A 17,113-nucleotide genomic window follows, 5' to 3' on the forward strand; every position below is an offset into this window, starting at 1 on the left:
ACCAATATGAAAAGATTTTTAAGTTTTACCTTCGAGTCTAAAACTTTCGCTGAAACAAAATTTTCTCTCGCCCGATTTCACATTAAAAATTTAGGTCGATCAATAAAGTTCACGATTTTTTAAAATTTTGTAAACTAGTGCAATCAAACCACCATTTCGAATTCTTCAAGGATTTACAACTTACTGTTCATTTCCGTTGAGTAAACCGTTATGAAACCAAAAATGCGCAAACTTTAGTTTACAAAATGAGATTTGGTTTCTTGCTTATCACAAACTGAGTTTTGAGTTCCTTTTTTTACCGTGCAGCAACACAAAACAATTTCACCACACACCATTTGCCGTTCGTAAAATTTTGTAAACAGGACCTGCGGCTGTCATCACAAAAAGAAATTACGTTAGGGATACCATGCGTACACTATTAAAAGAACATGTACTCATTTTTGATCATTTTTTAATGTTGTTCGGCCTTAACGCATTAAGTACCGGGATGTTATTTTTTTGGACCGCGAAGAAATCTTAACCAAGAAACACCAAAACTCAGCATTATATATCACAGAATTCAACAATTCAATTTTGTAGAGTTTCGTGATTAATTTTATATTATTTGAGTTATGTTTCTAAGATTAGCTCATTCGCAGAAATGGATGAACGAGAATTGTCTAACTTAGTCTGCAATTTGTTAACAAAAAAGGGTTTTCGATTATAAGCAGTGGCAATCTAGTATTGCACGAATTTGGCTCAAGGTTGCCAAAAAAATCTGTGTATTTGACAAGAAAAATTCTCGAATTCTGTGATTTGAACCTAAAATCCTGTGATGGCTTTCTGTGACAATATTTTATGAGGTTCATTGGGAAATCATATAAAACATCAAAAAATTGGAAACTGCTTAGACTTTTAAAAGAAAAAAAATCAATCTACATTATCTTGTTTTCATATTTTTATAAATTCTAGCCAGAAATAAAATGTCGAAAATTACATCAAAATACATAATTTTGAAAATCTATATAAAATTTAGGAAATCTGTAATTTTTGTGAAATTTTAACAATTCTGTGATCTGTAACACAGATTCTGTGACGAATTTTTTTCTAAAAATTCTGTGATAATTCTTATTGTTCTGAGATTTCGGCAACCTTGGTTTTGCTCTTATTGCTGTATATTGTATTTATTTTATTTGTTTATTTATTTATTTTATTTGTTGAGTTTAAAATATCCTTAATGTTCCAAACTACCTTAGAAATTGATAAACAAGCATTTGTAAATATCATGAAAGTATTTTGTTTCCATCATGACCAAAAAACTCGTTGAAATCGTCAAAATAGAGACTGATCAATGTTACCCCAAAGCATCGAAATGTTAACATGTTTTGCGTTCATAGGAGTCTAGTACTGGTTTCAAAAATATGGAACAAGTCACAATCCTCCGAACAAAAAGAAAAAATATGCAAAAAAATATTGAAAGAAGTGATCAATCTTACCTCGGATCACGGTAATTTGAAAAATGAAATCGATGAAAACATCAAATTTTGAAAACTTCAGGAGTATTATGACTGTTATCCTGTATTGTAATGACATTATTCATTGTATAGATTTTAATTTAAGTTTTTTAGAAAAATAATAAACCAAAATAACAATAAAAAAAATTTAAGGGGGGAGTAGGGTCTAACGGGTAAAAAAGAACACCATTTTCACGAATTTGTTTTAGAGCTATCGTTGAAACAAATGTATTCTAATTTTTTGCATTATACAAAGCATTGTTAAAAGAACATTTAGTAATTTTTCGTAGAAAAATATTGAAAAATGAGCCGGTGACGGAGCACTTTCGAGGATGCCTTTTAGAAAACAGGATTTACGGTGGACACTGTATCTCAGCACAGAATCATCTGAAGTCAAAAATTCATAGCAAAATATTTTTAATAGATGTTTTTCTCGATTCCAACGATTTTAATTAACTTAAAAAATTTTTTTTGGAATTTTTGTGGCTGTTTGAAGTAAAAACTACGATTTTTCACGAAAAAATCCGCCATTTTTTATCTGTAAAATCTCCGCAAAGTAAAAAAAAAAATCGTTGGGGTTTGGTATTTTATATGAAGAAAATATGTTCCAAATTTGAAAATAATCGGTGAAGTAGGCGATGTCTACTGACTTTAAAAATGTGCTTTCGAGAAAAACGCGTTTGAAGTTTCTGCTCTCTCTCTTGCAGTATTAGATAAGAGGAGATAAAGGCCTATAATTTCTACAGTTTTGCTTCGATTGACTTGAAAATTTGACACAACATTCTTGAAATGTTTTGCAATAATAAAATAAAAAAAATCGATGTTTTGAAAGTGTTAGACCCTACTCCCCCTGTTCTGGCATCACTGAGCCGGACAACTGTATCTGATGATTGCGATCATTGTCATTGATCTGATGTCGAACCTGTCAGATTGATCGAGAAGCAAGACTGAAAACAAGAAGTTTAAAGAACACTATTCGAAAGGCAGAAGTGAAGTGAATATTTTCCCAGTTGAATTATATAATTAAAATCCCTATTTTGTGAGTATTATATCATTTATTGTACGAGGGTAAAAACTACATAAAACTTTCTTAGGCTTAGAGTTTGGATTACTCAAAACGAAGGCAGGATTTAGTTTAGAGGCGACAGAAAGATTTAAAGGTTAGTTGTACATGTGCCTAGAAAACTCTGTACTACTTTGTAATAATCATATAATCAAATCAGGTTCTCGAAAACACTGTCCCGGACGCCTAGATTACAAAATACCTCTCGAACAGATGAGAGCGAGACAATAATGTAGGTATTCAATCTTATAAGCCTGAAATGCGATAATTGAAATACAACTTCTTTTTAGCTTTGAGCTACTGTCATAAAAATTGCTACAAAGAATCTCGCTGATCTATCCGAACAATCTCAAAGATTATTTCGTTGAATAATGGAATCTACTGAGCCGGGAGGTATATCCAAAGATACCGAAGATGGTCATGATTGTCGGAAATGTAACCAACTGAATTCAGTTGAAAAAGAGATGGTCGCCTGCGATTCATGTTCCGGATGGTGGCATTTGGCATGTGCCAATGTATCGCCTGGTGTTTCCAAACGTCCTTGGGATTGTGAGGATTGTGTGAAGCTGAAGAGCCTACCACTGACTGTAACTAAGCTTACTTTGGCGAGGAACAACGGAACGAAAAAAAAGGAAACGAAAAAGGAAGTCCAAAAGTCTAAAACCGATCCTCGTAACACTATCGGCAAAATAGCTGGAGCGATAAAAGTACGAACTGCTGGTGGATCTATGAAATTGAAACCATCGAGCGACTCATGTTCGACCGCTGAGTCTAAGACGTCGGAGTGTGCTATGGAGGCAGAAAATAAAGCGGGAATGCTGAAAGACACTTGGTCTCCTTCGAGCGACAACACTGTCAAACAAATCCCAAACAGCCAACGAAAACCATCAAGATCCGAAAAGTCGATCAAATCCAACGCCTCATCCTGTGCCCGGATGCAGCTTAAACTTCTACAAGAGGATAAAGAATTAGAAGATCGGAAATTAATGGAAAAGCGAAGAAATTTGGAAGAGGAAAAAGTTTTACGAGAAAAGGAGCGTGAACTGCGAGAAGAAGAGCTCAAGATTCAGGAAAAGTACTTACAGAAGAAAGAACTTGAAGAAATAGTCGAAAGTGAAAATTCTATGAGTTCCGTATCCGTGTCCTGCAAAAGTAAAATGGCAGAAGAATGGATCAATAAGCAACGAAAATCGAACCAGACTATTCCAAATATTTCTGATGAATTAGAGCCTGACCACTTGGAACCAGACAACGAGAGTATGGGCAACAATCGCAGTCATCAAGAGCGGAATTTTAATCGTGACCAATTATTACCAGTCAAAAATATGGATCCATTCAAGCCTGAAAAGAATTTTGGGCCAACGTTTGAACAATCCGCTGCAAGGCAAATATGGCCAAAGACACTCCCATCATTTTCCGGTGATCCCGAGGAGTGGCCAATCTTCTTAAATAGCTTCGAGGACTCCAACAGAGCCTGCGGATTTTCGAACGTGGAAAATTTGATGCGGTTAAGGGAATGCTTGCGGGGTGCCGCAAAAGATGCCGTGGCCACCAAACTGATGTTCCCGGAAAGCGTCTCCGTTATTATGGAAACTTTAAAGCGAATGTATGGGAGACCGGAGCTCATAGTGAAAACCATGTTAGCAAAGGTTCGGAGATTAGAAGCGCCGAAACCAGAACGCCTGGATAGTTTGACTCAATATGTGAATCTTTTCCTCTGTAAAGTGGTCTACCACCATCACTGCTGTACGTGTCAAGACTGAACTTGTAACACATTTTCACCTTGGTTGAGTAGTTAAGGTAACTCGGTCCTTTGCAACGTGGAGACAGGCAGGCTACCCATTATAATGAAGAAATCAAGAAGGAAGAAGAAACGTTTGATGTATCTCAAGCCAGCTCATGTGACTACTCCATGTCCCAGTTCCGTCCCGACGAAACTCCGTTCGTTATTAAAGAGGAAGCGCTTGATCCACTCGCTAATTCTGCCTGTGACGATGAGGATGGCGAAGAAGAGCCTCAAGAACAATCCACTATTTCGGCACCGGTCAAACAGGAATCTGACTCTGAAGATGACGTTCCATTGTCGAAGCGTAAGAAGAAAGACGATGATGACGATTTTGACGGTAGCCATAAGAAGAAGTAAGCAGTCCGACCAAAGGTGGGCGTAAGAAAAAGGAGGAAGAGCAACAAGAGGTTTGGAAATGGTGGGAGGAGGAAAAGCGTGAAGATGGCGTTAAATGGAATACTTTGAAACACAAGGGCCCTGTCTTTGCGCCGCCATATGATCCATTACCAGATAACATCAAGTTCGAATATGATGGAAAAGTAATGAAATTGTCGCAAGATGCCGAAGAAATTGCTGGTTTTTATGCCAAGATGTTGGAACACGACTACACAGGCAAGGATGCGTTCAATGATAACTTTTTCAAAGATTGGCGCAAATCAATGACCCAAAAGGAGCGTGAAACGATTAAGGGGGGGGTAGGGTCTAACGGGTATAAAAAAAACACCATTTTCACGATTTTTTTCTAGAGCTATCGTTCAAACAAATGTATTCAAATTTTTTGCATTATACAAAGCATTGTTAAAAGAACATTTAGTAATTTTTTTGTAGAAAAATATTGAAAAATGAGCCGGTGACGGAGCATTTTCGAGGATGCCTTTTAAAAAACAGGATTTGCGGTGGACACTGTATCTCAGCACAGAATCATCCGAAGTCAAAAAATCAGAGCAAAATATTTTTAATAGATGTTTTTCTGGACCCCAACGTTTTTATTTTACTTAAAAATATTTTTATGAAATTTTTGTGGCTGTTTGAAGTAAAAACTACGATTTTTCACGAAAAAATCCGCCATTTTTCACCTCTAAAATCTCCCCAAAGTAAAAAAATCAAAAAAGAAAAACGTTGGGGTCTGGTATTTTATATGTAGAAAATATGTTCCAAATTTGAAAAGAATCGGATAAGTAGTTTTCAAATGACGATGTCCACGGATTTTAAAAATGTGCTTTCGAGAAAAATGCGTTTGAAGTTTCTGCTCTTGCTTTCTTGCAGTATTAGATAGGAGGAGATAAAGGCCTGTAACTTCTGCAGTTTTGCTTCAATTGACTTGAAAATTTGACACAACATTCTTGAAATGTTTTACAATAAGAAAATAAAAAAATAAAAAAATCGATTTTTTGAAAGTATTAGACCCTACCCCCCCCTTAAGGATCTCAGCAAGTGCAACTTTAGGTACATGCACAAATATTTTGCAGAAATTTCCGAGGCTAACAGAAACCGTACCAAGGAAGAGAAGGCTGCTCTTAAAAAAAAAAAAAAAAAAAAAAAAATCTCAAGAGGTGGACCTCTTTTTTGTACAAATCTTCTAATTGCCATAATGCACGAATCTTTTGAGAGACTGTATGCTAACTCAAGGTGTACAGCTCGTACAACAAGACAAGTAAATACTGCTATATATCTTTTCTCTCTTCTTCTATCTACAGTCACCTCAATCGGCCCCAAATAATCTATCCCAACATATTTGAACGGCCTGACGTAAGGGGTTAAACGTTCCTGCGGTAGTGGTGCCATTCGAGGCGCTCGTGGTTCACATTTCCTTATTTTACATCGCTGACATCCTTTTGCAACTCTATCGATAGCTGTACGTAGCTTACTTATTTCAAATCGCTGACGAAGCTCGTTGAATATGGTCTCTCTATTACCATGACCGAATGTTGAATGATGATGTTCCAGAAGTCGTTGAGTGATGATATGATTTCGGTTCAGAATAATCGGGAAACGTGCATCGAAGCTGGCATATTTGGCGTTAGCAGTTCTTCCTTCGACTCTAACCACCCCATATTCGTCGGAAAATGGGCAGAATTTATGGAGGGGACTAGATTTTTCGATTCTCGCCCATTTCGCCATGGGCAGATTACGATTTTTCGTAAGAATTTCAACTTCGTCAGGAAATGATTCCACTTGGACGATACGCCACAATACGGTTTCTGCTCGACTGTACTCAGTTTGTTTCAACGGTACAACAACTGAGGGAACGAATCGTTTGACGAGCTTTTTCATTTTATCTTCGGTCAGCACGGATTCGATTGGCAAACCTTTAACTCTCCGTTGACAATTTGATATAAATCGGAGCACAGTTGCTATGGTTCGCACTAGAACATTCCATTTAGAGATACGAGCGGGGTCTATCAAGGGCGAGGAAAATTGCGGAAGATGTAGAAGAACATGGACCTTTCGTTCTTCTGTTGGATCTTCTCGATGACATCGTTGTTTCGGCCAAACGTTGTGGAATTTCAAGTAGAACATCCGTCGGGGTTTTACGAGGAAACAGCGAAGATAAAGACTGAGAAAAAGGACAAGAAGAAAAAGAAGAAAAAGAAGCGTGCCGCTGAGGAAGATCTGGATGATGACGATGAAGAAGATTACGGTGCGGCAAAGAAAATCTGTCTTTTACTGGGTCCCACGTTATACCCAAAACGCGTTCAGAATGGCCTGCTTCATCATTCGGAAGAGGAACTATTTCCGGGGTAACTATTTCACCCAACTTTGATAGAACACATTTGCTATTACTCACCCAATTTTTCATTTCGAAGCCACCTCGCTCAAGAGCTAATTTGACTTGCATTGCTCTGTTAGCGGCTTCTTCCGGCGTGTCCGCGCTATCGAAATAGTCGTCCATGTAAGTATTGCTCTTGATAGCATTTGTTGCCTCAGGGTAATATTTTTGACAGTTGTCGGCGTTCAGTTGCATGACATATAAAGCAGCACATGGTGAGCAGGCGGCCCCAAAAATCATAACATCCATCGTGTAAACATCGGGTGGGTGTTCAGGATCGAACCGGAATAGAAAGCGCTGAGCATGTTTGTCCTCGGACCTAATGCGAACCTGGTGAAACATTTCTTTCACGTCACCTCCAAAGCCCACGATCTTTTCTCTAAATTTGTAGATGACAGACGGTAAATTGACAAGGAGATCTGGGCCCTTAAGCAGTACTGAATTCAATGAAACTCCATTAGCTATTGCTGCTGCATCCCAAATCAACCTCTTTTTGTTGGGTTTTTTCGCGTTGCTAACAATGTTCAGTGGCAAATACCACACTCGTTCGGATGGCACTTCCGTTAGCTCAAGTTCCGTTGTCTTGTGTGCATAGCCTTTGCGTATATATTCTTTGATCTGCTCGTGGACATTAGATCGGAGATCTGGGTTTTTCGTCAGCTTGCCTTCAAATCCTTTCAGGCGACTCATCGCCATTTGCCGGCTGTCAGGGAAGCGTATTTCTTCTTTCTTCCAAAGAAGTCCTGTTTCGTATCTTCCATTTTTGAAAGTGGTCGTTTGATCTAGGATTTCAAGAGCACGAGTATCTTCCTTTGATCGTGGGAGTGTGCCATGAAACGTTATGTTTTCTTCGAGTACGAACTGTTGGCGCACTAGGTCTGTAAGTTCAAAATCTGCGTTACAGTTACAAGAGTGAACGTTAACTCTGCCACCGTGTTGAGAACCGGAGCTGATAGGTCCGTAAACCGACCATCCTAGTACTGATCTTACGGCGATTGGTTGTCCTCGATGTCCTATACGGCTCTCTAAAGGTGCGAACATTTCTAGGTTATCCAAACCAATAAGGATTTGTGGCTTCGCTCTCACATATGGAGACACTTCTATATTCTGTAAGTGCCCATACTTTCCAACCAGATTCTCGTACGGTAGATTTTGCTCTGGTAAATCAAGGTTCGCAATTGTACGAGCTACTATGAAATGGTACTTATTCGAAAATTCTCTTCCGGCAATGGCGACTTTAACACGCTTCGAATAATTTTCATCACGCACGATGTTTGAGGTCCATCTTAATTGTAATGGCTCTGTTGATCCCTCCAATCCAAGGAAATCAGCTAACTCTGAATCCATCAGGGTCAGAGACGAACCTTCATCAATAAATCCGAATGTCTCGACTACTCGATCTGCGTTGCGCAAGAGGATTGGATGTAATGGAGGTAATGATGTTTTCTTTTGCAGTTATCGACTGTACAATAATACCTCGACCGACATTTCCACTTTCCATGGTCGTAGAGACAAGTTTCGCACAACTTCCATTGCTCGACCACCTTTAATCCCGCTTCCAGACTCAACTTTTTAAACCTTTCGCAATTACGCAGACGATGATTGGTCATCCCACAGACCAGGCAAGGCTTCTTTTCGTAATGTTGCGTTCGTGACTCTTCAGATGTTTGAATGTGCGTATTCAAATGACCCCTTTCTCTAGGTTTCATTTTTTCACTTCTATTGTCATGCTTCAGGGTAGTAACGGTAGTCACTTCGCAAGCATCGATCACAAGTTCTTTCATAAATTGACCAAATTCCATTAACGTTGGATCGTCAAAACTTCGTTTGAAACGTACCCACTCTATTTGATTGGAGGTCGGTAGCTTCTCAACCAGTTCCGCTAAAAGTGACGGATTCGAGAAATGATTTCGAAGGTTTGCAGCTTTTAGATGATCGCAAAGTTGTTCGACTGACGTCCCGAAACGAATCAAACTATCCGACTATTTCGATAGCGCGGACACGCCGGAAGAAGCCGCTAACAGAGCAATGCAAGTCAAATTAGCTCTTGAGCGAGGTGGCTTCGAAATGAAAAATTGGGTGAGTAATAGCAAATGTGTTCTATCAAAGTTGGGTGAAATAGTTACCCCGGAAATAGTTCCTCTTCCGAATGATGAAGCAGGCCATTCTGAACGCGTTTTGGGTATAACGTGGGACCCAGTAAAAGACAGATTTTCTTTCCCCATCCAAATCTCCGGGGAATTGACTCGATATATCGAGACCAGCGAGAGGTCCACTAAAAGAACAGCCCTTCGTTGCCTGATGAGCCTTTTTGACCCTCTGGGTTTATTGTCCCCTTATATGATACACGGAAAAATAATCATGCAAGATCTCTGGCGAAGCGGTGTTCAGTGGGATGAACAAATGCGCGATGCAGAATTTGAGAAATGGACTCGATGGACTCGCTTACTTAGAAAGGTGGACGAACTTACAATTCCACGACACTATTTTGGTGGAATAGCAGTCAACGACACCATTCAACTGCATATTTTCGCGGACGCTAGTGAGTATGGCTACGGATGTGCAGCTTATTTCCGGATTTCCAATGGAGCTCGTGTCGTCGTAAACCTAGTGCGCGGAGTATCGAAAGTAGCTCCATTGAAACATCTATCTATCCCTCGAATGGAACTCCAGGCAGCAGTATGCGGTGCTCGATTGATGGCCAACGTTTGCGATGGACATTCGATCGAGATAAAAGAAAGATTCATCTGGACGGACTCAACCACTGTGCTTAGCTGGATAAAAGCAGATCAACGAAAGTATAAACAGTTTGTTGCTGTGCGTATCGGTCTGATACTATCGCTTTCCGAACCGGAAAATTGGCGTTGGGTACCGACCAAAGAAAATATAGCCGATTGCCTGACTAAATGGGGGAAAGATACAGAACCTGAATCGAACGGACGTTGGTTTATGGGACCTTCATTCTTGTACGAGAATCCAGAGATTTGGCCGAAACAACGATGTCATCGAGAAGATCCAACAGAAGAACGAAAGGTCCATGTTCTTCTACATCTTCCGCAATTTTCCTCGCCCTTGATAGACCCCGCTCGTATCTCTAAATGGAATGTTCTAGTGCGAACCATAGCAACTGTGCTCCGATTTATATCAAATTGTCAACGGAGAGTTAAAGGTTTGCCAATCGAATCCGTGCTGACCGAAGATAAAATGAAAAAGCTCGTCAAACGATTCGTTCCCTCAGTTGTTGTACCGTTGAAACAAACTGAGTACAGTCGAGCAGAAACCGTATTGTGGCGTATCGTCCAAGTGGAATCATTTCCTGACGAAGTTGAAATTCTTACGAAAAATCGTAATCTGCCCATGGCGAAATGGGCGAGAATCGAAAAATCTAGTCCCCTCCATAAATTCTGCCCATTTTCCGACGAATATGGGGTGGTTAGAGTCGAAGGAAGAACTGCTAACGCCAAATATGCCAGCTTCGATGCACGTTTCCCGATTATTCTGAACCGAAATCATATCATCACTCAACGACTTCTGGAACATCATCATTCAACATTCGGTCATGGTAATAGAGAGACCATATTCAACGAGCTTCGTCAGCGATTTGAAATAAGTAAGCTACGTACAGCTATCGATAGAGTTGCAAAAGGATGTCAGCGATGTAAAATAAGGAAATGTGAACCACGAGCGCCTCGAATGGCACCACTACCGCAGGAACGTTTAACCCCTTACGTCAGGCCGTTCAAATATGTTGGGATAGATTATTTGGGGCCGATTGAGGTGACTGTAGATAGAAGAAGAGAGAAAAGATATATAGCAGTATTTACTTGTCTTGTTGTACGAGCTGTACACCTTGAGTTAGCATACAGTCTCTCAAAAGATTCGTGCATTATGGCAATTAGAAGATTTGTACAAAAAAGAGGTCCACCTCTTGAGATTTTTTCAGACAATGGAACCAACTTTGTTGGTTCAAATCGAGAATTGTTAGAACAGGTTAAGCATTTACATGAATATTGCGCAGACACGTTTACCAACGCACGCACCAGCTGGCACTTCAACCCTCCCGCAACCCCCCACATGGGGGGAGTTTGGGAGCGGATGGTGCGAAGCGTCAAATCGGGTTTAGAAGCGCTCGACGATGGGAGAAAATTGAACGACGAAACATTAATAACTGCTTTAGCCGAAACAGAAGCGATGATTAATTCTCGACCACTCACCTATATGCCTCAGGATTCCACTGAAGCACTTACACCCAATCATTTTATTCGAGGATGCTCGTCGCAGGACCATGATCCTCAACGTGGTTCCATCTGCCTAGGAGAAGCGCTAAAGAGTAGTTATTTGAGATCCTTGTATCTGGCGAACGAAGCCTGGGCCCGATGGTTAAAAGAATACTTCCCTACACTCAACCGACGTCCTAAATGGTTCGAAGAAGCGGATCCTATAAAAATCGGAGACTTAGTTTACCTGGCCGAAGGTCCTCGGAGAACATGGGTGAGAGGAAGAGTAATAGAGTTACTCCCGAATCGTGACGGAAGGGTACGAAGAGTTGTCGTACAAACAGCATCAGGAAAGCTGAAAAGGGCGGTGGCGAATTTGGCAGTGATGGAGATAAAGGATAGTGAACCTGGTTCCTATCAGGACGAGCTGGAACCTGCTTCACGGGGCGGAGGATGTTCTGGCATCACTGAGCCGGACAACTGTATCTGATGATTGCGATCATTGTCATTGATCTGATGTCGAACCTGTCAGATTGATCGAGAAGCAAGACTGAAAACAGGAAGTTTAAAGAACACTATTCGAAAGGCAGAAGTGAAGTGAATATTTTCCCAGTTGAATTATATAATTAAAATCCCTATTTTGTGAGTATTATATCATTTATTGTACGAGGGTAAAAACTACATAAAACTTTCTTAGGCTTAGAGTTTGGATTACTCAAAACGAAGGCAGGATTTAGTTTAGAGGCGACAGAAAGATTTAAAGGTTAGTTGTACATGTGCCTAGAAAACTCTGTACTACTTTGTAATAATCATATAATCAAATCAGGTTCTCGAAAACACTGTCCCGGACGCCTAGATTACAAAATACCTCTCGAACAGATGAGAGCGAGACAATAATGTAGGTATTCAATCTTATAAGCCTGAAATGCGATAATTGAAATACAACTTCTTTTTAGCTTTGAGCTACTGTCATAAAAATTGCTACAAAGAATCTCGCTGATCTATCCGAACACCCCCCTTAAAGTACAACTCAACAAACTCCATGTTTATCTGGTTATTTCGGTTGAATTTTCTGAATGACTGTTTTAATCCAATATCTCGGTAATCAAAACTTCCCTCATATAAATTGAAACAACTAATATGGCTGCCTATTCATTCTCAAGATTGTTGTACCGAAATCTCCGAAGATATTCGGAGCTCATCTCGTAGTCCGTTGTTCCATCAGGCCAATAATATAGCTTATCCACCAGCCAAACAATCAACATCTCAGCTTGGTCCTGGAGCCACCAATCTATGAATGAAGTAGGAGGTCAGGCCATAAAGCGGGTATTATCCGGTGTTGTTTTGTTCGGGGAACGAGGACAAATTACAACGCTGTGAGCAACTCGTACGCTTAGCAGTTACACGTGATGATGATGATCGGGGAGCCATGTTACATGTCGTTTGCTCCGAAAACGAGAATCTTGTAAGACAACTTCCACTTGGCCGGCGGCAATGGCAAGCAAAATCTGTCTCCCTATCCTTACGTTCTTGGGCGCAAAACAACGACAACGACGGTGTCTCACTCACAATATGTAAAGTGTTCGGCTGTACATCAATGATGAATCCGGAGAAATGGTTCTGATGAAATGTTAGCCCCGAGGCCGGAAATCTAAAGCTTTCTGCCAACAAACAGTCGTTTGCTGCCTGGTGACAAAGTGGGGGAAATGATTTATTCGAAACATATTCTGGCGATAGACATTGTCCACGACAACAACAACAACACAGCTACACGTAATTTTCAAAAAGGCACAAATTTCAGCTTCCCATAGTTAAAAGGACCCGTGCCAACAACTGTCGGTGGTTGGAGTGGAAAGATTTTTGACTGACAGGCGCTGGCTGTTAACATGGTTCGCCTAATGGAACAATTTGTGAGATACCCGCGCGACGGGCGAAAACGACGACGATGGCAGAAACAACGAGACGTGTGATGGATTCGGACAAACAATTGACAAGCCTTTGGAGGGCTTTCTATATGCCAAGGCTATCTCTGTGCTATGATGACTACATTTCGGGAGCGGAAATGTAAACTGTATTTTTTTTTTGTCCAGCCTCCCGAAAACACCCACAACATGTACAACATGATTCGCCCATGACGGGAATATCCAAACAAAGTGGATACTAATTGACAAATAGTTTTTAGGTGATGAGCTAGGCGTCACCTTGCCGAACACTTTTCGGTGAAATTATTCAGGTTAGTCAAAAATGCTTGTCTGAAGCAAACGGCAATTGCGTCTTAATCATTTGTATGTATTGACTAAAAAATGTTTCAACACTTTTATCATGAGCTTTCATAACGTTTTATGATAAATCTTAAAAATTCGCAGAAAACTGCTGCAAAAGCTATCAAACTTACTTACTTACTTAATGTTCCCGCTCCGATCCTTACTCTGTTGACGATCCGGAGCCAGCGTCTTCACTTGGTCCCAGTCAAGATTCTCGTCGACAGTTCGGATTTCAGCGGGTAGGCTTCGCCGCCACGAGTTTCTAGGTCTGCCTCTTCTCCGATGTCCTTCTGAATTCCATTCAAGGGCCTATCTGCAAATCTCGCTCTCAACTTTTCGCAGCGTGTACCCAATCCATCTCCACTTACGTTCCCGAATCTCGATTTCTAGCGCCCTTTGATGTCACCGGCGATGTAGTTGAGATCCAGTCGGAGGCCTTAGTAGCATTCATTGTGACACTCGACCGAGTCGATTTAGTGTCATTTTTGAATTTATCGAACCCTGAGGTCTTAAAAGCTTTGTTTTGGTTCGAAATTCATCCATGTTTTTTTGCAGAATTTTTAAGTAACGTTAACATGAGTAAATTTGAACTTTTAGGTTTGTATGGGAAAAATGAATATTTTGTATTGAAAAATCAACATCATTTTTGTTTCTTCTGTAGAACCGAGCCTGCTAACGGCCCGGAAACGGAGGACTGTAACTTCGTATCTTATTAAACAAAAAAGTTATTAGCTCTTTAACAAGGGTAGGGCTAGGTGGGGTAATTATGAACAAAATTTCTTCATTTGGCACACTAACAGCCACCATATGTTTATTTCTTATCATAAATTCTGAAAACTTGCCAATATTGAATGTTTCCGTGCTCTTCATCATTCTGTAGAGCAACTTTTTTTTTCTTGGTCGCAACCCACGTCCTTGAGATGTCTGTTCATAACTACCTCGTCTGTTCATATTTACCCCCTTGTCTAGGGGGTAGTTATGAACACGGATTACGGACTTGATATAAAATTTTTGAAAAGTAACAGTATTTATACGTTACATTTACACATAGTAAGCAGTGTATGGCGATTTTTTACTTAAAAAATTATGTTCCTAATTACCCCAAACTCTGTTCATAATTACCCCGAAACTTTTCCTTTATGATTTATATGGTGTCAGAAAATCTCAATTCAACACCAAATAATGAAAATAATTTTCAGTCATAAGAAAATGGGTTTTTTTTTTTGTAGCGGCCCACCACACTCCCCCACACCAAAAGGCTCAATTGAGCCCCCTGGTAATGGACGCTACTGTTCTCAGCATGTCTGGCAGCAATGAATAATAAAAGTTAACGCGAGCAAATTTTAATCATGCTGAGAACACAAAATTGTTTAATGTCGTGCGAGGAAATGTATTATTTAACTAAATTGACAACAATATGAATCTCAATGGAAAATAATTTCCTTTGAAGAGATTCATTATACTATATTTACTATTACACTAATTATATTTACTAATTTTATCAAGTTATGTTCAATAATTTAATAAGATAAAAATACAAACTACAATTTTTTAAAGAATAATAATATTAGAAATTAACGCTACAAATATGCAAAAGGTAAGCAAAACAAAGACTGGTTGATGATCGACTGTTTTAATGGTTCAATTTTTCTTTCAAAAGCTGTATCACTTTGGTTTTGAACATGGAACGATTGGTTATGTTTTTAATATTAGTTGGTAAGGTGTTGTATTTAGTAGGTCCAATAAACGAAATTCTTTTTTGCCCTAATGATGTTGTGGATCGGCTTCGTTGCAAGAAATCTGACTGGCGAGTGTTATGAGTTCGCAACCCCGTAGTAAAATGGAGGTTTTGAATATTTTCAGTTGAGTGTAGATTATCATAGATATATATAACAGTTTGCAAATCACAGAGTTCAGATATTGGAAGAACGTTATGCGTTCTTAAAGAGTATAGCTGAAAGGTAGGGAATAACAAAGGGAGTTTTAAGATGTTTTTCAAGCATCTATTCTGGAGCGTTTGAAGTTTCTGTAAGTGAGACAAAGAAGCTCTTCCCCATATCATAACAAGGTAGTTCAAATGAGAGTGAATAAACGCAAAATAAAATTTAAAGAGAACATGTTGGGGAACAAAATTTCTCAGTTTCCAAAGAACACCGCAAAGAGGAGTAATTTTTTTTTCCAGGTGTTCAATTTGACGATTCCATGAAAGAGTTTCATCTAAGTAAATTCCTAAGTATTTGAAACAACTAACTCTCTCAATCGTATTACCATTCATAGCTGGGTCATTAGTACGAGGCAGTTTTTTATGTGAAGAACGAAACAACATGTATTTGGTTTTTGTATAATTAAGTGAAAGTAGGTTTGAATTGAAATATTTTGAAAGCAGTTTTAGGTCGTCTTCAATGTGCTGAATTATAATATCAGGTGAAGTTTCTGAATAAAAAATTGCTGTATCATCGGCAAATAAACGTGCTGTGCCTTTAAGTTGAAGGTTACATAAATCATTTACATATAAGAGGAAAAGTAATGGCCCGATATTACTCCCTTGTGGTACACCGATATCAATATTTCTTAATTCGCTTCTTGTATTTTCAATAGCCACAAACTGCTTGCGATCTTCTAGGTAGCTACGAAGGATATTATTTGCTGTTCCTCTTATCCCGTATTTATGCAATTTGGACAATAATATGTCATGATTTAGAGTGTCGAAAGCTTTTTTGAGATCCAAAAACAATGCCCCAACAACATTTTTTGACTCTATTTTACATATGATAGATTCCACTAATTCTGAGATGGCAATTTGAGTGCTCGAGCCTGATCTAAATCCATATTGCAGTTTATAGAGTATATTGTTCTGATTTAGAAAGTCTACAATCCTATTAACAAGAAGCTTCTCGAACACTTTACTAAAAACGCTTAAGGTCGAGATAGGACGATAGTTATTGACGTCAAGCGAATCGCCAGCCTTAAAAACAGGGATAACTTTCGCAATTTTTAGACAGTTCGGGAAAACTCCTGACTCTAATATTTGGTTAAAATATTGTGTGAGTATGTACGAGAATGTTTCATGGTTGTTTTTTAGGACATTAACAGGGAAGCCATCTGGTCCATGACCCTTTTTATTTTTAAGTGAAAAAATAACTAATCGAACCTCGTTTACATTAGCGGGTCGTAAGAAGATTGTATTTTCTACCTGTGCGATATGAGACAAATGATCATTTTCAGTGTCTATTGGAATCTCTTTAGCCAGGTTCTTTCCAATTGTGGAAAAATGTTTGTTAAATTTCTCACAAATCTGTGTACTATTGGTTATAACACCTCTTTCATCTGAAAGGTTGATTGAGGAAGTCGTTTTAGATTTACCTAAGAGCGTATTTATGTTTTTCCAGAGCTTAGAATGCGGAGAGTTATTTAATAAGCGCTCGTAATAGAGCCTTTTACATTCTTGTTTTTTTGCACTCACTTTTTTATTTAAATGAATTAACATCTCTTTCAAATTGTTATCATTAGGATGCTTTTT

At 39.1% G+C, this 17,113-nt stretch overlaps 1 protein-coding gene across 1 annotated transcript; it reads right to left on the reverse strand.

Annotated features, from left to right (window-relative positions):
* Nucleotides 1-7,087: 7,087 nt before the first annotated feature.
* LOC129753137 (uncharacterized) lies at nucleotides 7,088-9,278 on the reverse strand. Its single transcript, XM_055748935.1, has 4 exons — nucleotides 9,239-9,278; nucleotides 8,581-8,994; nucleotides 7,180-8,512; nucleotides 7,088-7,100 (listed from the first exon to the last, which is right to left on the reverse strand). Exons 1-4 carry the CDS (start codon nucleotides 9,276-9,278, stop codon nucleotides 7,088-7,090), a joined length of 1,800 nt encoding a protein of 599 aa, XP_055604910.1.
* Between the last annotated feature and the right edge of the window lie 7,835 nt (nucleotides 9,279-17,113).

This window comes from Uranotaenia lowii, chromosome 3 (genome assembly GCF_029784155.1).
Source record: "Uranotaenia lowii strain MFRU-FL chromosome 3, ASM2978415v1, whole genome shotgun sequence".
In the NCBI taxonomy this organism is placed as follows: domain Eukaryota; kingdom Metazoa; phylum Arthropoda; class Insecta; order Diptera; family Culicidae; genus Uranotaenia; species Uranotaenia lowii.

What these genes read in the sequence shown, in the direction of transcription:
- LOC129753137 (XM_055748935.1), bottom strand. Translation starts at nt 9,278, where the DNA reads ATGGCCTGCTTCATCATTCGGAAGAGGAACTATTTCCGGG. An exon ending in GAAGAGGAACTATTTCCGGG is followed by an intron (nt 8,995 to 9,238) that starts GTAACTATTTCA and finishes CGTCACTTTTAG; the next exon opens with CGGAACTGGTTGAGAAGCTA. An exon ending in ATGTCGGTCGAGGTATTATT is followed by an intron (nt 8,513 to 8,580) that starts GTACAGTCGATA and finishes TGCGCAACGCAG; the next exon opens with ATCGAGTAGTCGAGACATTC.